This window comes from Cetorhinus maximus, chromosome 3 (assembly GCF_964194155.1).
Source record: "Cetorhinus maximus chromosome 3, sCetMax3.hap1.1, whole genome shotgun sequence".
Taxonomy (NCBI): Eukaryota; Metazoa; Chordata; class Chondrichthyes; order Lamniformes; family Cetorhinidae; genus Cetorhinus; species Cetorhinus maximus.
In genome coordinates this window covers 131,026,443-131,048,649 of record NC_135881.1, presented here as the reverse complement: position 1 = coordinate 131,048,649, position 22,207 = coordinate 131,026,443, and the positions used below count along the sequence as shown (strand labels likewise).

The window sequence follows — 22,207 nt, the reverse complement described above, 5'->3', positions numbered from 1 at the left end:
GGGCGCTCTGCCAAGCGACTGACGCTCTCAGCCAGCCAGTCCCTCAGCTCCATCCACGTCCTCACTTCCAGTCAAGAGACACCTCCTCCATTGAAGAAATGGAAATAAGCAGCCTGGAAGACCAGTCGTAGTGCTTACCCACACCCTCCACCAGAGATACACACCTTGGTGGGACCTAGATCTAGAGCAGGCTCAGGTTCACAATGTGGTGGTTACCGCATGGTCACGTGTCCGCAGTAGGAGAAGGCAGGTTCAGCCGTGCTCCCTGGCACCTGGAGGCATCTGTGAGGTCTGAGTCGCATGACGAGCCTCTGGATTCAGCCTTCCAACTCATCACAGAGAGTCAGCAGAAGGTGGGGGAAAATCATGCAGAGCTGTTGCTCAACTGAGTGGCAAGTGAGTCGGAGGAGTGCATCTGCCTTCTCTCTGATGAAGTGGTGCCCACATGTGAGGTTTCCATGGGGGGGATGGTGGATGCCATGGAGACCTTGGTTCAGCAGAACGCGGAGATGTGTGCAGACCTGCACTCCATCGCCATAGCCATGGGTGAGTTCCTGCAGTGGCAACACGAGAGGGAAACTGGTCACCTCGACATCCCTCCAGATGCTCCTTCCCCTCAAGGAGTCAGGCCAGGGCCCTCAGGCACCTGAAGGGGGAGGAGGAGCAGCAGTGCCAGCGTCATCCACTCAGGAATCTCTGAGGCTTTCCTCTCCCTCCGAGTCCCCTTTGCCTGTAACCCCCTCAACCCTGTCCTCTGTCACCGCAGAATCAGCAGCTGGCCCACAGGAGGACAGGCGAAGCACGCCGGGTCTCTCAAGGCCTCAGCTCTCCAAAGGACCCAAGCCAAAGTCATCAGGGGCAACTGGCTCTTTGTGTCCATGAGAATCCACCCAGCCTGCCAATGCACGTGTTCCTCCAGGGTCCGATTTCTGTTGGGCTCCAGCATCCTTTGCTCCTCGGATGACCGCAATGTAAGCAAGGCCCTAACAGTAAGTCTCAACTTCTGCATGACACACTTGTCAAGACATGTTCTGGGCTGGCATGTTTTCCTGCCAACGTGGGTGGTAAATTTGACGTCGAGGAATGATTCTGGCAAGCAGGGCTTATAAATAGATGCAGATGTTCCCAACGTGCGGCTACGGGAAACGCGGCCCGCCATTAACGGGCAGAGCGGACAATTGCAAACTGGTGATTTTTGGCCTTCCTGCCATATTGTCTGCTCATGCCTACCATGACGCCCGATGCCAACGGGGCCGGAAAATTCCGGCCTATGTCTTTTATCTCCCTCCCTTAATCCCATCTGTCTTTCCCAATCTTTATTTTACATTCCATAAATGTTTTAAATCTAATTTATATTTTCTGCCTGAAACTTACTGGTTTGGGTTCTATGTGTCTCAGTGAGGATACTACAATCCGATTGGTTGAAAAGCCTGGCTGTTTCTTGCCCTGCTCACAGATGTCACAGTCCCCTATAGAAGGTTCTATATTGAAACTGTCAAGACATTCACAAGGAATTTACACTGACAAGTTCACAAACACCATATAGGCAGCTGCCAGTGAGGTGAATGGCAAATGCTGTTCTTTTGCCACTGAGAGCAAAATTCAGGCCATTGTGCTCTGCAGCTCTTTAAGGTTTTAATTGCTCATGAAGTCAACCATGATGTCATTGCACATATCCCAAACAGAGAGTGTGGTTGCAGGTAACTGTGGAAACTCTTACCCAATATTTCAATCAGTGTTGGGAAATGCATCAAGATCTTCTTGATTCTCTTCCCATGCCTAGAGATGCATGAGGCAGACAAAGCACACACTTCAGGGAAATTGTGGCAATAGTGGTAATGTCACTGGACTAGTAATCTAAAGGCCCAGGCTAATGCTCTGAGGACATAGGTTCAAATGCCACCACAGCAGCTAGTGGAATTTAAATTTGATGAATAAATCTGGAATATAAAGCTATTTTCAGTAATGGTAACAATGACATGCTTATCGACTGTTGTAAAAACCCATCTGGTTCACTACTGCCCTTTAGGGAATGAAATCTGCTGTCCTTACCTGGTCTGGACAACATGTGACTTCTGACCTACGGCAATGTGGGTGACTCTTAACTGCCCTCTGAAAGGTCTAGCAATCCACTCAGCTCAAGGGCAATTAGGGATGGCCAACCAAATGCTTGTCTTGCCAGCGAAGCACACATCCCATGAGGAAGAATAAATACATGTCTGTTTCCACAGCTACTTCTTCCTGGAACAGGTCTTGTAAGAGGCCATGGCTGGGGTTTTCAGGCCCTGCCACGGTGGAACCTGCCGCGGAGTATGTGGCTGGTCAGCCAAAAGTTCATTGACTTTTGGCAGTACTGGACGATCCTGGCAGCGGGCAAGGCTGGAAAATCTCACCCTATAGCTTGATGGGCTCCAGTTCACATCAAGCATGACTGACCGGGAGACTTTCCCACTCTAACCACCTACCATCGGCATATTAGAAGGATTTACAGACTGATAATCAACCTGTTTGGCCATATTCTGAATGCACCTTCCTTGCCATCATGTCCTGGAGCAGGACTTCGAACCCAGAGCTTCTGGTTAGGAGCCAGGGATGCTACCCACTGCGCCACAAGACCTCCTGAATCATGAAATGAATCACTGGGTGCAATTAAATTCTACAGGCAAGCCTGAAAAAAGGTGATGGGAAATTACAGTTCAGTATACAGAAGAATTTAGGAAAACTCACTCTTGCTGTTCAGGAAAACATAAGAACACAGGAACAGGAGGAGGCCATTTAATCCCTTGAGCCTGTTCCATCCATCAATCAATGAGATAATGGACAATATGTAGCCTGGTGAAAGAGTTGGAGATTAAAATGAAGCAGAAAAGGGGTGTCTATGACAGATGTCAGGTGGATAATATAACTGAGAACCAGACCGAGTTGGTAAGAGGAGGAGTAGGGCTGATTAGGGACCAAAAAGGGGATTTATGCATGAAGGTAGGGACATGACTGAGATATGAAGTTTATACTTTGCATCTGTCTTTACCGAGGAAAAAGATGCTGCCCAGGTCATGGTGAAAGATGAGATAGTTCAGACACTTGAAGGGTTTAAAATTGATATTGAGGGAGTTTTGGATAGGCTGTCTGTACTTAATGTTGCTTAGATACCAGGACCAGATAAGATGTATCCAATTATACTGAAGGAAGTGAGAGTAGAAATTGCAGAAGCACTGGCAATAATTTTCCAGTCTTCCTTAGACTTAGGGATGGTGCCAGAGGACTGGAGAATTGCAAATGTCCAAAAAATGTGCACCCTGTTCAAAAAAGGGTGTAACATAACCTGGGTATTACAGGTCAGTCAATTTAACTCCAGTGGTGGGAAAACTTTTAGAAACGATAATTCAGGGCAAATTTAATAGCCACTTGGGCAAATACGGGTTAATTAAGGAAAGTCAGCATGGATTTGTTAAGGGCAAATCATGTTTAACTAGCTTGCTGGAGTTTTTTGATGAGGTAATGGAAATGGTTGATGAGGGTAATGCTGTTGATGTGTACATGCACTTCCAAAAGGCATTTGACAAAAGTGCCACACAACAGTCTTGTTAGCAAAGTTAGAGCTCATGGAAGAAAGGGATAGTAGCAACATTGATACAAAATTAGCGGAGGGACAGGAAACGGGGTGGTGAACAGTTGTTTTCTGAACTGAAGGAAGGTTTGTAGTGTATCCTCAGTGATGGGTGTTAGGGGCCCTGTTCTTTCTGATATATATTAATGACTTAGCCCTTGGTGTACAGGGCACAATTTCAAAATTTGCAGATGATACAAAACTTGGAAGCATTGTGAGCTGTGAAGTTGGTGACATGGGTGGTCAAGTGTCATATGAAATTTAATGCAGCTAAGTGTGATGTGTGAAATGATTCATTTTGGTGGGAAGAACGCAGACAGCCAATATAAAACAAAGGGTAAATTCTAAAAGGGGTACAGTGCCAGGGGGACCTGGGTATGTATGTGCGTAAACCATTGAAGGTGGCAGGACAGGTTGAGAGAGTAGTTATAAAGTATACAATGTCTTGGGCTTTATCAATAGGGACATATGGCAGAATTCTTCCCCCACTGGGGGGGAAGTTCAGGAGCGGGCGGGTGCAGGCACGCCACTGATCGGCGCCCCAAAACGGGGACATGCCACCATTATAAGTGGGCGGGCCAATTAAGGCCCGCCCAGCATGACGTTCACCAGGAAGCGCTATGCACTCCCTGTGCGGGCGGGGGGGGAGGATTCCCTAAGTCGAGAGTGCGCTCTTTCACACATGCACGCGAAAGAGTGCACTCATCCCCCTGAGGCTAAGTGCTGCCTCAGGGAGATCGGTGCCAAATTCAAAAATGTTAAATATAGAAAAATAAAATTTCCCTGACATGTCCCCTCATGACACTGTCACATGAGTTGGGACATGTCCATCACTTTTAATTAAACTTTTATTAAATTTTTAAAAACCTACATGAAACCTCATCCCGCCCGTGGATGAAGTTTCATGCTTTCTCTGAAGCCAGCTAGGGCTCCCGGCCTGCGCGCCAACCTTAAGGTTCGACGGGCAGGTCCTTTAACAAGTTCAATTACTTTTTAAATGGCCTCAATTGGCAATTTTGACAGGTCGGCGGGTGCACAGCTAATTCAGCTGCGCCCCGCCAACCTGAAAATTGAAATGAGGTGGGGTGACGTCGGGAGTTCCGCCCAACGTCATTCCGCGTCATTTTACGTGTCGGCAAGCGGGCCCCGCCCCCCACTTGTCGACCTCAATATCCTGCCCATAAAGTACAAAAGCAAGGATGTTATGTTAAACTTGTATAAAATTGGTTTAATCACAAATGGAGTATTGTGTTCAGTTCTAGACATCAAACTTTGGAAGGATATGAAGACTTTAGCAAGGGTGCATAAAAGATTTGCGAGAATGATTCTAGTTATGAGAAACTTCAGTTATGTAGAAAGATTGGAGAAGTTGGGGCTGTTCTCCCTGGAGAACAGAAAATTGAGAAGCAATTTGATAGAGGTATTCAATATTATGAGCCACCTGGACAGAGTGGATAGGGAGAAACTATTCTCATTGTTGGAAAGATTGAGGACCAGAGGACACAGATTAAGGTAATTAGCAAAGGAAGCAATGACAACAGGAGGAAAACATTTTCATGCAGCAAGTAATTAGGATCTGGAATGCACTAGCCTGAGTGTGTGGTGGAGATAGGGTCAATTAGGCTTTCAAAAGGGGACGGATCATCATCTGAAAAGGAAAGATTTTCAAGGCCACGGGGAAAAGGCAGAGGAGTGGCACTAGGTGAATTGCTCCTTCAAAGCGCCATTATAGACAGGATGGGCTGAATGGCCTTTTTCTGTGTTATCACTATTCTATCTATGATTTACACTGCTCACATTGCTGCCATCTTTGTGCCATTCGAAACTTAGAAATGTGGCTTCTTATCCCATCAACTAAGTCATTAACAAATACGGAGAATTATTGAGGCCCCAAAACAGATGATTTCTGGACACCACAAGTCACATCCTGCTAATGAGAGTACCTGCCCATTGTCCCTACTCTCTGCCTTCTACTGCACAGCCAATTTCCTAACCGGGTCAATAACTTGTCTTAAATTCCATGAGCTTCAACTTTAGCTAAAGGTTAGTCTCTTATGAGGTACTTTTTACCCTCTGGAAGCCCATATAAATAACATTCATAGACAGTCCCTATGAATTGTCTTAGCCACCTCTTCAAAAACCCCAATCAGGTTCATCAGGAATGACCTGCTCTTCATAAACCCATGTTCGTTTTTTTTCTAATCAGCTGAAGAACGCCTTAATATCCTTCCCAAGTTTAACACAACTTCCTTGTTTTTGCACTCTATGTCCCTATTGATAAAGCCCAGGATGTCATATGCTTTATAACCACTCTCTCATCCTATCCTACCACCTTCAATGATTTATGCACATATACACCTAGGTCCCTCTGCTCTTGTATCCCCTTTAGAATTTACCCTTTATTTTATATGATCTGCCTGCACTCTTCCTACCAAAATCAATCACTTCACACTTAACTGCATTTAATTTCATCTGCCACTTGTCCACCCATTCCATCAACCTGTCTATGCCCTTTTAGAGTCCTACACTATCCTCACAGTTCACAAGGTTCAGTCATTCTATTCTGAATAGCAAACTTTGGTAATTTCTCAGCAACAGATGTTAGACTAACTGGTTTATAACTCCTTGCTTTTCCTCTCTCAACTTTCTTAAATAGCGGAGTGACATGACAGATTTCCAATGTAAAGGTATACAGTTCCTGAATTCAAGAGAACTTTGGGAATTATACTTAGTGCATCTGCAATGCGCTTACCTACTCCTTTAAAATTCTCAGATGGAAACCATTTGGCCCTGGGGATTTGTCCCTCTTAGGGTCATTATTTTCTTTGGACTGGATTTTATGGGGCACCATAATCCCAGCCCCCTAGGCAAAAAGGTAGGTGGCAGCTGCCCCCTAGCATTTTAATGCTGGGATGTTTTAACGTAAGACTTCCACCCCTATCTCAGGAGGAAGTCCCAACTGAGAGACCTGCTGACCAATCAGATGGCTGACAGCTCTGTAATCCCAGCAGTGCCAGACGGGAGCAGTGGCTATTAATTGCTAGGACGACAAGCAAACCCGATGAAGAGGAGCCTGCACTGAAAGGTAAGTCCGGCTATCGTTGGAGCCAGGCTGGCAGGCCTCAGCGAGCAGTCATGGGTGCATAGTATGGCAGGCTGGGATGAGGGTAAAAGCGGAAGTATGACCTTGGGGGAATTGCCTTAGATAGGCCAAGGGGGTCCCCAAAGGAGGACTCCGACCTTGCCCGATAGCAGCCTGGGCAGCCCAAGCTGCTGAGCTTACCTCTTGTTCTGGGTCTCCCCTGTTGCAAGTAAAAAGCCTGTAGTGTTGGGATGAGGCCCTCAAATGGCCATTATTGGGTCACTTAAGAGCCTAAATAGTCCCAAAGATGGTTGGGCCACCCATTAGATTTTAAGAGACCCTGCCCCGGCCTTCAAACCGCGGTGAATTGCGGGAGTTTTGTTTGTGTTAATTTTGGTGAGTCCCTCTCCCTGATTCAAAATTAGTTTCTTGGGAATTCCAGCATGCTGAACTCTTCTATTGTAAATACTTTCGGATTTCCAGAATCACAGATACACCTTGGGCCTCGGCTTTGCAATGGTGCTTCAAAGCCTTGAAAGCCAAAAACCAAAGTAGCCCAAATTTGGATCCAAAGCATGAGAATTGTTACCCCAAAAACTTAATTCAACTATGCACCGTGTCATTTTGTTAGTCCTAATTCCCAATTATGCGAACCATGCCAGAATGGATATCATCAGCAAAGTGCTACGTAGATAATTTTTAAAAAATTCTGTATTGAAGACCATCCCCAATCAGAAGTATGTCACGCTTTCAGCGAAATCTGCTGTGCGCCCGCCGACCTGTCAATGGCCAATTGAGGCCATTACAACTAATGATACACTCCAATTGTGGTGCAGTGTAATTATGACAACTCTGCCTGTGTAATTAACATAATTTACAGTGACTAGTCTATAATTCTGCAGTTGCAATATTACCTTGAATATCTTGCTTTGTGGTAATTGTTACACTTTCTCTTGAGACCCACGAAGAAAACACATTGTCTATCGACAAACAGATTAATTAGAGGCAGTAACCTTGCAGAGTGTAGCACAACACTCCTTAAACAGCCTGCCAATTTAAAAAGGAGCCATTGCCCAGTGATTGCAGGCAAGAGAATTAGTCCAGGTTTTCTCTTACGTTACCATGATGGTTCGCACCTAACAAGCAGGCACTCCGATTAACTTGATGCACTTCTAACAAATAATTTTAACCAGTGTCAGTTATACTCAATCTATTTAGTGGCGCTGACAGACAAAATTTAATTAGTGATAAAACACACCGGTCTGTGCACACATCCATGCAGGCCATCCCCTGCATTCTTTCGTTTAAAAATATGCCACAGCCAAAAAATGTGGTTTCAGCCTGTCCCTTGCTTCTTAAATACTGTTGTACTATATTTCTAACTTTTTAATACAGCAGTTCCAGCCAATATGTTAAATGAATAAATTTGTGACCAAGCTTTTAATAGATATACAAATTATATTTTGTATTCTGAGATTTGGGGTTGGATTTTATGGCACAAATAGGGCCGGCTCCTCCACCCACTACCCACTCCCTGCACGAATGTAAAATCCGGCATGATGACATGGGGTCTACAATATGACATCATGACGCTAGTCTTAGATATTAATTAAGGAGAGTGGGTACGTGAACCAGAAGCATGCCTGCCATTTTTAAATCACTAATTAACAAGCTATTGAGCTCGTTAAGGAGTCAATGGGAAAAAGTTTGTAACAGCAGGTATGATGAGGTGCCACAAGGGCGGAAGAAAAGGCCTGCCACTGGAACAATGGCTGCACGTAGCAGAGGATTCAGCTGGTGAAGGTGCCAGCAACTGACTGGGCAGAATTTTACATTCCCCTGGCAGTGGGTTTGTAGGCAGGGGGTGGTTGTGAAATTCATCAAATGGCCAGCCCCGATCTCTCCACAATTTTATGCTGGGATGAGTTGAGGCCCAGACTCTCTCTCCCTCCCCCCCACCACCCCCATGCTCCAATTGGGGCCCTTAAGTAGCCAATTAATGACGACTTAAAATTTCCCCTTTCCTGACACCACTTTAAATCTGATGCCAAGTCACGGGGATTTCCAGGCATCCACCAGCAGTGATATCAGCATGCAACAAAAGCAGCCAATCAAATTAAAGTATTCTCATAGGCAGCAAACCAGGAAGTTAAAAATCACTTTATCCTTCACTTTTATTTCAAATGTTCAGGTTATGATCGAATTTAGATAGATATTAAAGTATCAATTTGAACAGACATTGAAAAGAAATTATGGGCAGAATTTTTCTCTCATTGGACGGGCCCGCCCCTGACCCAAATGGGAGAAAAATAGCGCACAATGATGTCGGATGAGCATCCTGACGTCATCACGCACTCGCGCGATATTTCGGTCAGCGCGCGCGCGCAGGAGTCGGCACTGTGCCTGCCGACAATTAACAGGCTTATTAAGGCCATTAAAGTAATTAAATGCAATTTTTCGCTGCCATTATGGTTGGTGGGCAGGCGGCCTTTGAATTTTTTATGAAACCTAATCAATGGGCGGGATGAGGTTTCCAACAGGAATTAAAAATATAAATGTTTAAATCTCATTTCTAACATGTCCCTGCTCATGTGACAGAGTCACATAAGGGGACATGCTTTTGAACATTTTAAAATTCTTTATTTATGTTTTTAAAATTCTTCATCTCCCTGAGGCAGCTCTGTGCCTTCAGGGAGCTTTCAGTGAGCGTACCCATGCATGCACAAACTTCCACGTTTGTCCTCCTCCCACCCCCCACCCCGGCTGCATTCAGCGCTGCAGCCAGCATGAAATCACGGTCGGGCCCTGATCACTGCTACCGGGTCCGCCTGCCTGACGAGGTAAAAATCCTGCCCCATATATTTGTAAATGCCAAATAATTTCTTTTTGATAAAAAAAAAACGATTGTTTAAAATCAAAATGGAGTTATTTGGAATTCCACAAGTATATAATTAACTTGTCAGAGCCAGTGAGGGCATTTAACAGTATATATGAAGTTAGTACACCATGAAAAATATAGCTTTACCCCATTCAACAAGGTAGAATGTTTTCAACATGACCAATAGCGTAAAAGTGGAAGTTATCATGAATTCACTGATTGCCCAGAGATTGCAGTCTCTGGGGGAGTATTGAATCACTGGCAGCAACTTTTGGATTTCCGCATTATTCTGCACAAGTGCAAACTCTCAAAGTTGCTGTCAGTTTCAGTGGACTATGACAGAAAATGCTGTCAGTTTCACCCTCACTTCCATGGCAAATTCCACGCCATTATATCCCATTTCTGTTTGTTCTCATTGCATTTAAAACGTAAGACAAAAGTACCATATTGGCCAGGCATGCGCTTTCTACAACATATCAATGGTTGTTTATTATCATTTACAAAATATTAATACTTGTTCTGTGGCCCTCTTGATTAGAATTAATCATCTATGAAAAGTTTTTGCAAATTCAATAACACTGCCTAATATGGTTTATTTAAATTTGTTTTTGAACTAATACATTTTGTACATACTTATTAAGTTGAAAGATGATAGTGCCAGCAAATGAAACACACAATCATTTTACGTACCACATTGCAGCAACACAAGGTTATGCCAAATCCAGCATTGTTTCAGAGCACAGTAATTTGTTCCATTGTTCCTTAATAATAATGCTGAACCATCACCTCAGAAAGGCAATCCATACTCCATCAGACTGATTTTTTTTTCCATTTTCCACAGCTATAATCATAATCTATCAGAGAAAGTTTCTCATATTTTTCCAAACAATCAGCATGTGTCACCTACCAGAAACATGTCAGATTGGCTTAGCTGGTAACAGCCTTCCCGCAGGGTTAAAACTTTTGGGTTTAAAATTCAAATCAGGTAATGAGTTTGTGATGTAAGGTGTGATGCAGTTCAGTACAGAGACAGTGTTTCAATGTCGAAGGAAGAGACCTCTGCATGCGACACTGAAACTAGGCCCCATCTGACTGTTCAGGAGGACGCTAAAGTTCTTGCAGCACTATTCAAAGAGCAGGCATTTCCAGCAGATCTGTGGTCTATATTCCTCACTTAGCTAACATTGGCAAAAACATATTAATTGATCACTTATCACAGTGAGAATTTGTTTTCCGTTTTGGTGTGTGGTGGGGTTAGTGGGGAATCCCACTGAAACTTGCTTCTGGAAAAAGCCGGCCCTCCTTACCCAAAAATTCGGACATCTTTTGCTTCAACATCATTCATTTGCATTCATTTGACATCAATTGGGCTGAAAAGCAATTATTTACCTATCTTTTGATATCATTTAGCTATCACTTAACATCGCAAGTAACATAACTGAAATCATTGTCATCAATTGCTCCTAACCGCAGCGCTCAAACATTTGCAATTAGCAAAGTCACTTGCCTTAAGTACTCTGACACCAAAAGCTATCATAGGGGAGAATTTTCTCACTGTCGGGGGGGGTTGGACGGGAGCGGAGGCGGCTGGGCACGCAGCCGCCATTTTACGTGGGTGGGCCAATTAAGGTCCGCCCAGTGTGACATGCACCCGGGAGTGCTGAGCGCTCCCTGTGCGAGCAGTGGGAGCAAGCTGAGTCGGGGCCTGCACTACTTCACGCATGCGCATGAAAGAGTGCAGAAATCTCCCTGTGGCACGGAGCTGCCTCAGGGAGATTAGTTTGATTTTTAAGAATTTTGATAAAGAGAACAAAATGTTTTAATGAGCTGGGACATGTCAATGAACTTTAATAAAAATTTTCATTCAATTTATAAACATTTCATGAAACCTCATCCTGCCTGTGGATGAGGTTTCATGATAAATGCGAAGGCCACCTGGGCTCTTCGCCCACCCGCCAACCTTAAGGGGAGTTCCGTTAAGTATTTCAATTACTATTTAAATGGCCTTAATAGGCCTTTGGCAGTTCGGCGGGCGCGCAGCTGACTCCAGTGCGTGCCCACCGAACTGAAAATCTGAATGGCGCGCGGTGACGTCGGAACGCACACCCAACGTTGCCGCGCGTCATTTTATGCATAGGGAAGCGGGCCCCACTCCCGCTCGCCGACCCGAAGATTCTGGCCATAGTTTGTTCCCCATATTTCTGAATTTCTATAGCTTCAAACATCCTAAAACTGAGCTAACTTTAGAAAAAGCAAACATTTTAAAATGCATTTTGATAAGCTCATTTTTCATTGCCTATAACTAGTGCAGTAAACCCCTGCCCCCCACCTCCCCCCTACTCCCTCGGACCCGCTGGACACCCTGGATTGCAGCAGTTTTCTCCTTCACCACCACCAGCCACAGCAATTTTCTTCTGCCCCCGTGAACCCCCCATCCCACCCCAAGATTGCAGTTTTCCTCCCATCCCCCTTTTACCCCTCTCCTCCTTCTCTGACACCTCCCCCACTCTTCCCCTCTCTCCTTTCCCCCATCCCCTCTCTCCCATCCCCTCTTTCTTCCGTCCTTCTTTCCCCCTTCTCTCCCTCACTTTCTTTCCTTCCCTCTTTCCCCCTCTCTCTCTGCAGCCCCCGCTCTCTCTTCTGCTCCTCCCACCTCTCTCTCCTCTCACACCCCGCCCCTACACAGGAGACCTCAGGATGTAGGGCCGGCCGCAACTGAAAGCGACAGTGAGGTGACTCTCTGCAAGTGAAAGCCTCCAAGGCAGGGGAGTGGCGTGATTGAAGGCCTCCGAGACTGGTGGGGCAGGAGAAGGCCTGTGAGGTTGGGAGGGTGGTGGTGAAGACCCCCAAGATTGGGGTGGGGTGGGGGGTGAAGTAAACCCAAGATTGGGGGGCAGGGCAGTGTCAACTGGAGGTGGGTGGTCTGGCAACACTGGGGAGAATTTTCTCCCCATCGGGTGGGCGCGGAGCCGATCGCCACCTGCGATCGGCTGTGCGCTGCCATTTTATAATAATTGGCCCGCCCAGCGTGACGCGCGTCCGGAAGCGCTCAGGGCTAACTGTGCGGGTAGGGTGAGGAGGGAGAGTCATGCACGCGAAAGAGCGCAGAAATCTCTCTGAGGCACGGAGCTGCCTCAGGGAAATTAGGTTCAGTTTTAAAGATGGAAAAAAATGTTTTAAAAAATTATTCAGACATGTCCCCTCATGTGACAGTGTCACATGAGCTGGGACATGTTTATGAATTTTCATAAATTTTTAAATTTAATTAATTAACCCTTCATGAAACCTCATCCCGGCCATGGATGAGGTTTCATGGAAAATGCGAAGGCCGCCTGGGCTCTTCACCTGCCCGCTAACCTTAAGGTTGGATGGGCAGCCCTGACAATTACTTTAATTAGTTTATTAATTACCTTAACAGGCCTTTGACAGTTCAGCGGGCCCACAGCCGACTCCAGTGCGCGCCCACCGAATGAAAGATCGGAATGACGCGCGGTGACATTGGGACGCACACCCGACGTCACCACGCCCCCACACACCGAACAGAAAATGCTGGCCACTGAGTGTGTGGTGGGGTGGGGGGCAGGAGGGGAGGGAGGCACCAGGGACACTGGGACTCACACTGATCATCCCACATCCTGCACGTTTTTTCCCAGGGCGGCAATTAATGAATGAATAAAATGAATTAAGAACTGATGGTGATCTCGTGGTGCTCTCAAGCATGTACAGTGGAAAGATTTTTCAGACTAAATGAAAAACTGAATAATTTCAGATACTATTTAAATCATTAATTTCCTTGTACTTTTCAATGCATGTTGCCTTTGAGTGCATTTGTTGCCTTTGAGCGCATTTGATAGCTTCAAGCGCACTCGATGCCTTCAAATACCTTTTGCCTTTGATTGCATTTGATGTCAAAGATGACAAAATGCTACTGACTGCGTGAAAAACTCATTCCAAATTAGAACTTTTGATGTCAAACGATCGCTGATCATTTTGAGTGCATTTGAACGTAAAAATGATGTCAGCACTTTCGGGTAGGGGAAGGAACGTGTCAAGGAAATAAGGACTTAATGAGATGGAAGGGAAGGAAAATTAGAATGCTAGATCTGTGAGTATGTGATTATTTAGCATTGTTTGAACAAACATATGTTTAACGTGCTTCTTAATGTCCTTACCTCAGTATCAAAGCGAGGATCCTGATAGGCATCACTGATATTCACTGGCAGGCCTGTTGATGCAACCAGCTCTGCAATGCTGTTGTTTATCAACCAATCAGAACAGGATAATTTCTCCATGCTGGCTTTGACAAGGATTAAATCAATATTGAAATTAGGATTTCAGATAGATTAAAAAGCCTCCCGCTGGCAATCCTTACAGGTCTTGAAATTATCTACAACTTTAAATCCTAATTAGGCAATAAAGATTTCAGTCTCTTAGAAAATCTGTAATTGAAAGAATATACTGTAATTAGTGATCTATGTAAAATTCAGTATTCAATTTGTTAAAATAACTTGGCAGCACACACCTTGAGATTCATTCCGAGCCTTCAAACTTCAAAAAGGAACATTTAGTCTTTAAAATTTGTATTGACTTTGCAACCACGGTTAATTATTTGAACACAAATGTTATGGAAGATTTTCCACTTCCAGCTTCCTAGTACCAGGAGCCGACATATGGAAATGGTAACCTCCAAACTGTGATTTTTTGGCAACTAATATGGCACTAAAGCAGAAGATCTTCTTGTTTCAACACTCAAACATTAAAATGATGCAAATAATAACCAAATAAAAACGTAACAGCTGGAAATCTGAAACAGAAAACACAAAAACACAGCTATGGAAATACAAGAGCAGGTCGATCACCATTTGTGGAAGAAAAGTACTGAATAAGGTTTGGAAAAAGGCCTTGCCTGAAATGTCAACCTGTCTTTACTCTTCATGAGTGCTGACTGGACTGCTATATACCTGACCCAAAAAAAGGGATAACATCTAGTTAAAAGTTTCATGCTTCTTTATTTCTTTCTTACTTGAAAAACTTTGACTTTTAATTTTATCCATATCTATCCCCAACTGAAGAAATGTCTGCTATTTTGAAGAAAGATTTAGGGATTTATTTATTCATTGCCATTATTGAGTGGGAAAGGTTACACCATACCAGATAAAAGGACATAAGCTAGAAACTAGTTTCGTCACAAAGTCAATGGTCATTTGGCTGCCTCTCTAAATTTTCCGTCCAACCTGCGATGGGTCCTGACAGGATCTGTTACCCACTAATGTGGTTGCTAATACCACATTACTGTGCAGTGCTGATTATGTGCTATCTTGATGGTCTATTAAAAAAAGTTACAAGAAGTCTAAACTCAAAAGTAAGGAGACGCTGCACGTCATTCTGATGTAGTTAAGATTCAAATGTTAATTTTTCTTGAAACTGTGGGCAGGATATTTTAGCCGGTTTGTGGGGGCGGGCCCGACACGCCGACACGTAAAATGATGTGCGATGATGTTGGGTCTGCGTCCCGACGTCATCGCGCTGTCTCGCGATGTTTCATTCGGCGGGCACGCGCCAGAGTCGGCTACGCACCCGCCAATATCTAAGCAGCCTGTTAAGGCCATTAAGGAAATTATTAAGGTAATTGTTAACCCTGCCCGTCCAACCTTAAGGTTTGCGGGTAGATGAAAAGGCCTTCACGTTTTTTAGGAAACCTCATCCACGGTGCTGTCTAAGGAGTCTTGGTGAGATCTTGCAGTGCATCTTGTAGATGGTACATACTGCTGGTACACACAATGAGAGCAGCTTAATTCGGTTCTGTTCTATCGTCTGAATTAGAGCCACACACAACCCTGAATGATATTTGTATCTCAGTGACAAACATGTCAGCCCTGAATTTCTGTAATATTGTACTGGCCTCTTGTCTTATCCTCAGCCAGAAATCATTGGAACACCTGGACCACCTTCGGCCATTTTCAGATGTTTAACACCTTTGCTCTGGAAGTTCCATCCATCTTCTGCCAAAGACTCGCAGTTTTTCTTTCTGATCATGTTTACAATTTTGCTACAAATAGTGCTTAGAGGAAATCCTCCTGCTCCTCTGAGTTTAACACTAAGAGCAGAAATTGGTTGTTTTCTAATTAATTTGGAAATTTTTGAATTTCTTTAGCAATGAAATAATAAGTTACAATATTCTGCATGATTGTAAACAGTCCAACTGCACAGTGTGATCCACTGGCATGCACCTATTAGATTATATATTGTTTGTGTTGACAAGAGTTTTTTTATTCTTTTCAATAGCTATGCCAAAATTAGATTTTATTGTCTGTGTTTGGATCCAATCCAAATTTAAATTTCTGTAAAATGACTAAACATCTCATCCCAGCAAGTTTCTCACATTGTGTATGGAAGCTATAATAGAAAAACAATTTGTAAGTATAAAATCAATTATGTTCCTCACCTGGTTTCACTGTCTACACAACACAGTGGAGACATCAGGTCGAAGGTCTTTGAAAACTTCACCACCTGTTTAACAAAGGAACACGACACTGTAATCCTCCCGCAGTGACATTTCACCTTGGAGCTTGAGAGAACTTACTGAAGCTGTGCTTGGAACACAGTTCTGCCAAACAGGGCAAAGGTCAAACAACTCTGAACTATACCAACCTTAGGGGCAGCCACACGTTTTGACATCATTTCTCAATCCATGTTGAATTCCTACAGTCAAATGCAAGCAGTATGGGTGTTTGGATTTGATCGAAGAAGGTTAATCTTGTCTTGTTTTCGGGTTATTGGAGTCGGTTTGAGAAAAGTAAAATCCATGTCTTTTTATCTTTGGCCTGCCTGAGCTCCTGTGCTCTGGTGCCTCTTTCTAGACTTCCGCCAATGCCCTTTTAAGACCAAGCACTTATAAGCACAAAGATAAAGCACAAGGAAAAGAGGAAACTCAGGTGGCAAGTCACTTGGGCTACTATTGGGTTTCTCCTAATGGTAGGCTAAAAAACAATAATGGCAGACAAAGCTGATCCCTGGCCTGTGCACTTGGCCTGAAGGTGATGAATAACAGCACAAATCTTTGTAGTGGAGTGTGCAAAATGCACACTGGTTGTGTTAGCTTGAGTATATGCAGAACTGTTTGTAAGGCGGGGGAAGGTGGAAGGAGGGAAAGAAAGGAAAATTAAATTGAAAGACTTAAGTATTTATAATGCACTGAAAATATAGACAGATAATGTTACAATGAGATAATGATTTAAGAATAAAATTATGCAAATTTTCCACAATATTTCAGATCCAAAACATCTTACCAATATGGGAGAAATTGTGGGTGAAATAAATAGTGACTCAAGGCAATAATCAGAAACTCAAGTACGAGAAACCACATTCCCAGGTCCCCAACATATTTGATCTGTGTTACATTTTTTGTGGCAATTCAGAGATATTTCAGTGCTGTGGCATTCATGCAAAGCTTCAATTACTGGCAGCAGTACTGTACACTATGGCGGCACATTAAGGGAGGAGGCCCTGTGGTTATCACAGGAAGAACTGCTGGACAGTCGCATACCATTTTCCCTTTGATAACGCTGCATGCAGTCAATACAATGACAATTTGAACAAAAGTTGCACCATCAGTTATACAACCTTCATGAAACAAAAGTAAAAGAAGTTTTCCAGACATTTTCAGGAAATACACGCACCCTTCAATACTTTAGTAAGTGTGAGAAACCATTCCGGATTTTGACAAGATCAACTGGTTTGCCAAAGAAAATATTGACCTTTTGAGACGCTTTGAGGGTAGATTTAGACATGAGATAGCGCTGAGTAATCCTCTGGAGATATTATGAGCGTTGCCAAATAAATTCTAAAAGGATAACACTTCATTTTTCACACAAGCCTGAATTTTTCCCATGTCGGGCGGGCTCGGCAGGAGCGGGTTGGGGGTGGGGGGGCAGTCGCAGAGCCGACCACCGCCCGCGAATGGCTCCGCGCTGCCATTTTACACGGGCGGGCCAATTAAGGCCCACCCAACATAAGACGCAAGCGGTAGCGCTCAGCGCTACCTGTGTGGATGGGGAGAGGAGGGAGAGTCAGGGCCAGCGTTCTATCGCGCATGCACACAAAAGAGCACAGCAATCTCCCTGAGGCAAGGAGCTAAATAAATAAATGGATTAAAAATTGAATTAAACTTGTCCCATCTCATGTGGCTGTGTCACATTAGATGGGACATGTTTTTATATTTCAGAAATGTTTTTATTTAATTAATTAAAGCTTTAGGAAACCTCATCCTGCTAGTGGATGAGGTTTCCTAAAAAACGTAAAGGTTGCTTGGCCTTTTCGCCTGCCTGCCAATCGTAAGGTTGGACGGGCAGCATAAAGTTGACCTTAATTACTTCCTTAATGGCCTTTATAGGCCTTTTAAATATCATAGGCGCGCAGCCGACTCCAAAGCGCGCCTGACGAACGAAACATTGCGAGACAGCACAATGACATTGGGACGCACACCTGACCTCATCGCTCATCACTTTACGCACCAGTGTTGGGCCTGCCCCCGTACACCGACTGAAAAATCCTGTCCACAAAAATAAAACTTCTCCCGAAGACACTAAGCTCTTAAGACCCTCACCCCAGTGCATGATGGCTGCATGACTTATGTTCTATTGGATGTGCTGCAGCAGCTCATCTGGGTTACTTTGACAGCACCCCCCATCCCTGTGACCTTTACCATTAAGAAGGGCTAAACCTGCAAGATTATGGGAAGATCAGTACCTTAAATCTCACCTCCAAGTCACACATCATACAGTATTAATACTGGATGAAAGTCCTGAGAAACCCCGGGCTGCATATTATGCACAGGAAGTAAAGTTGGTGTGAAGCTGCCCACTCAATCCACGCCAGCCCACCCTGCAGCCATAACGTGCTGCAGTTGGGCTAAATTGCCTGACAGTGGAACTTCCACTGCTCACTGGGGAGGAAGTCCCACCCTCAGGAGCTGCCGGCCAACCCAATTGGCCAGCAGCTCCAGCAGTCCCAGCAGCACAAAGAGCGCATTGCTGGGTGCTGCTAGGACAGCAACCAGTTCCAAGAAGAAGGCCCAATGGATCCCGGAGTAAGGTAAGTCCAGGGTATTGGGTGGGGAGGGTTTGGCTAGCTTAAGGGGGGGTGGGTTTGGGGGTGGTGGGTTTTGGAGAGCAGGCAGGTAGGAATAAAGTGGAGGGGTTACTATCTTAGGAGGGCTGCTCCTAATGCACAAAAGGCCACCCCTGAAGCTAGTAGCCCCCAGTTCCTTCCCACCCTCTTAAAAACATTTTTAAAAATGGCTTGCCCACTCCCACCCGACTGCCCATGCCAACTGTATAATGGTGTGGGCAGCATATTTTCGGGGTCAATTGGCTGGTTAACAAGCTCAAATGACCCTTGATTATTTATTTAAATGTGGCGGGCGGGCTGCCAATTTCGGCAGCCGCCCACCTATAGTGTTATGGGGATGAGCTCGGGGATGGGCAGGAAGGTGGCGGGGTGGACACCTGCTCTTTTTATGTGCCTCTCTGGCAGGGGAACATAAAATCCAGCCCCTTTAGCGCTATTATAGGAACATGTCAACAGAATACTACAGGGGAAATCATTCCGCCACTACCTTAGGGAAATTTGGAATGGACCAGAAATATTACATTTACAATAATATCCCAACAGAGCCTATGTCTGATGTAAAGATGGTTTCTTGAGTCAGGTGAATATCTTCTAGTCACCAGAAGCATTTCAAATTTTGGAACTTTCAGATGTATATTTCAGGGAAGAAGTTTTAATCATTTGTATACATGATACTGTAGTAAAACATGGACCACAGTAAAAAGTTAATGAAATAAATGAAAATATGGAGGAAGTAATAACATTTTCTACTTTGAACTATTGAAAAGGCCAAACAGACCTGCTGAGTTTTTCCAGGTATTTTTGTTTTTGTTTCAAACAGAACTTGAGCTGAGTATTGCAATGCGTTACAATGCATAAAGTAGGGCACAAACAAAAAAAATTATATTGTGGACTCGTTTACATGTGCTTATTTTCAATTGTCATAAAGTCATAAGTGAAAATAACCCTTGCTTAACAATATTCATTGTAATTGTATACCCGAGGCAGGAAAGTGGGAACTCGGCATGCTATACTATTTTTAGCAACATAGTGCTCCAAATATTAATGGTTTTTTATTTTAAAGAGCTAAGTTGAAACTGTTTAAACATACTTTAGATATAAGGGGCTGAATTTTGCCGTCGGCAAGCAGTGGGCGGGGCCCGCTCGCTGATGCACAAAATGACGCGGGATGACATCGGAGGGAACCCGCCGACCTGTCAATGGCCAATTGAGGCCATTGACAGGATCATTAAAACAATTAAAGGACCTGCCCATCCAACCTTAAGGTTGGCGGGCAGGCCAGGAGCCCCGGCGGGGAATAGAAAAAACATGAAACCTTATCCACCAGCGGGATGAGGTTTCATGTGGGGTTTAAAAAAGTGTAATAAAGTTTTTGTGAAATTTATTAACATGCCCCATCTCGTGTGACATTGTCACATGAGGGGGACATGTTAAGGATTTTTTTTCTATTTTAAATGTCTGTGCAACTTTCAGCGATCTTCCTGAGGCAGCACTTAGCCTCAGGGAGATGTGCGCTCTTTCAAACGCATGCGTGAAAGAGCGCACTCTCGCATTTGGGGAATCCCCCACCGCCCGCATAGGAAGCACATAGCGCTTCCCGCTGGGCGTTGCGCTGGGTGGGCCTTAATTGGTCCACCCACTTAAAATGGCGGCGGGGCCCGCTTCTCCAGCGGGGATCAGCTCCCCGCCCACCGGAGATTGGTTCGGGTCCGCCCGCCCGGTAGGCAGAAAATTCTGCCCAAGATCTTTATGCCAGTAGAGGGCGGAGACTTTCACTATATCAGTCTGAGCTGGATTTGAATTCATGTGCTAGATATAGAAGTTATGTGGGAAAAAAAAGGTGACAAACTCAAATGAAATTTCAGTGAAACCTATAGATCACTGATCATGTTCTTTTCATGAAATGTTGGTTACTGTGGTTGATACAAAGGGAACCAATAAAATACTTACAGGGGATTCAATATCTTCCAGTAGAAGGACAGAACACCGTTCACATTGCAGCAGGGTCAAAGCTCGTTGCATGATCTTCCGAACAACCTTCTCCAGCTCTGTTTGCTCTTCAAACAAATCATTGACAACCTCAAGCAATGCCTGAAACCACCATTAATAGGGTTAATAGACACCAGCAATAAACATTAGGTCAACAGCACAAAACTTGGTATACTAAAAAATAGCTTGATCAGAAAATCAACACAATACTTGAAGTACAGTATCTAAAATACAGAATGGCTAGGACAAGGAAAAGGATTAGGGTTCCCATTCCATTTTAAAGGGGCCATTATTTTGTTATTTTGACTTGTGCCATTCTAAACAGTTAGGATAAATGAAGATATTTTCAACTTTACATTGCCTTATCCTGTTGAAACATCTTGAAGTGCTACATGAAGTGAATTATTTTTCAAGTACATTGCATGTTATGTAAAGCAAGTGCAGAAGCTATTCTGTACCAGCAATGCCTCACAAACAGCATTGAGATGAATGACATGTTAATCTGCTTTTGGTGGTAGATTGAGGGAGGAATATTGACCAGGTCACCGAGGGAACTCTCTGTTCTTCTCTGAATGGCATCTTGGGATCCTTAATGCTCATTCAGCCACAAGAAAGCAGAGGTAGCCTTGGGTTAACATCTTATCTGAAGGACAATGCTTCTGACAATGAGCATTCCTTCAACACTATACTTGAATGTCAGTGTCGATTACAAGCTGACAACTATAATTTGGTAAACTTTGCTGGGACCATTGTTGATTTTCAGCAATTAGAACTATTGTCTACTCTGAGCTTAAACTGTAAAACGAGTGCAACACCTGTATCCTTTTAAACCAATGACATAATGATCCACTTCGTCTCTCATTCCAACCATAAAGAAAGATGACAATTCTGGTCTTTTTTCTCTCCTTGTAAAAGATTAGTAATTAGAGGATAGTACTGGTGTGAAACCCTTTACACAAATCTATTATTAGGCTTGAATATACTGCACCAATCACAATAACATATGGGCCTAGCTGTTATTTACATAACAATCCACTTAAACCCTCTATCACTGCAATAGAATTAGTACAAATTCAGCAAAAATATTGATTTATTTGATTTGTAGTCGAAAACAAACTTCGCTAATGAAATATTTTAGTTTTGATTACTTTGAGAAGCAAAAATCTATTTTTAGGCTGCCCCTCACATAATTTTGTCTTAAGCAAAAGTATAAAATGGGCACTACCAGTTCAGCCTCTTGTTTTTATATCTCTTGCTTTACATTTCCATTCACTTCAACATGAATCAAAATTTGGAGAAACGTATAGCAGGCAGCTGTACCAATATTATCCATTTTATGTTACCACTCAAAGTCACAATTAATCCCTCTGCATTTTATATCAAACTTTGGACCATATTGCTCAAGAACACATACCCTGCTTCTATCATATTCCTTGCGGGACGCTGCAAAGAGTTTGGCATTAGAAATGGATATTCCACAGAATGGCAGGTACATCTGCAGTACCTGGAAGAAACAGAAACA

General features: G+C 43.9%; 1 protein-coding gene across 1 annotated transcript in view; it reads right to left on the bottom strand.

The window, feature by feature from the left end:
• The window catches only part of pde11al (phosphodiesterase 11a, like), a 320,949-nt gene that overhangs the window by 136,189 nt on the left and 162,553 nt on the right, over positions 1-22,207 (bottom strand). Inside the window, exons 3-6 of the mRNA XM_078535174.1 lie at positions 22,100-22,189; positions 20,647-20,787; positions 16,013-16,077; positions 13,740-13,860 (exon numbers count right to left, since the gene is read on the bottom strand). Coding sequence (XP_078391300.1) covers positions 13,740-13,860; positions 16,013-16,077; positions 20,647-20,787; positions 22,100-22,189 — 417 coding nt within the window. The remainder of the gene's footprint in view (positions 1-13,739; positions 13,861-16,012; positions 16,078-20,646; positions 20,788-22,099; positions 22,190-22,207) is intronic.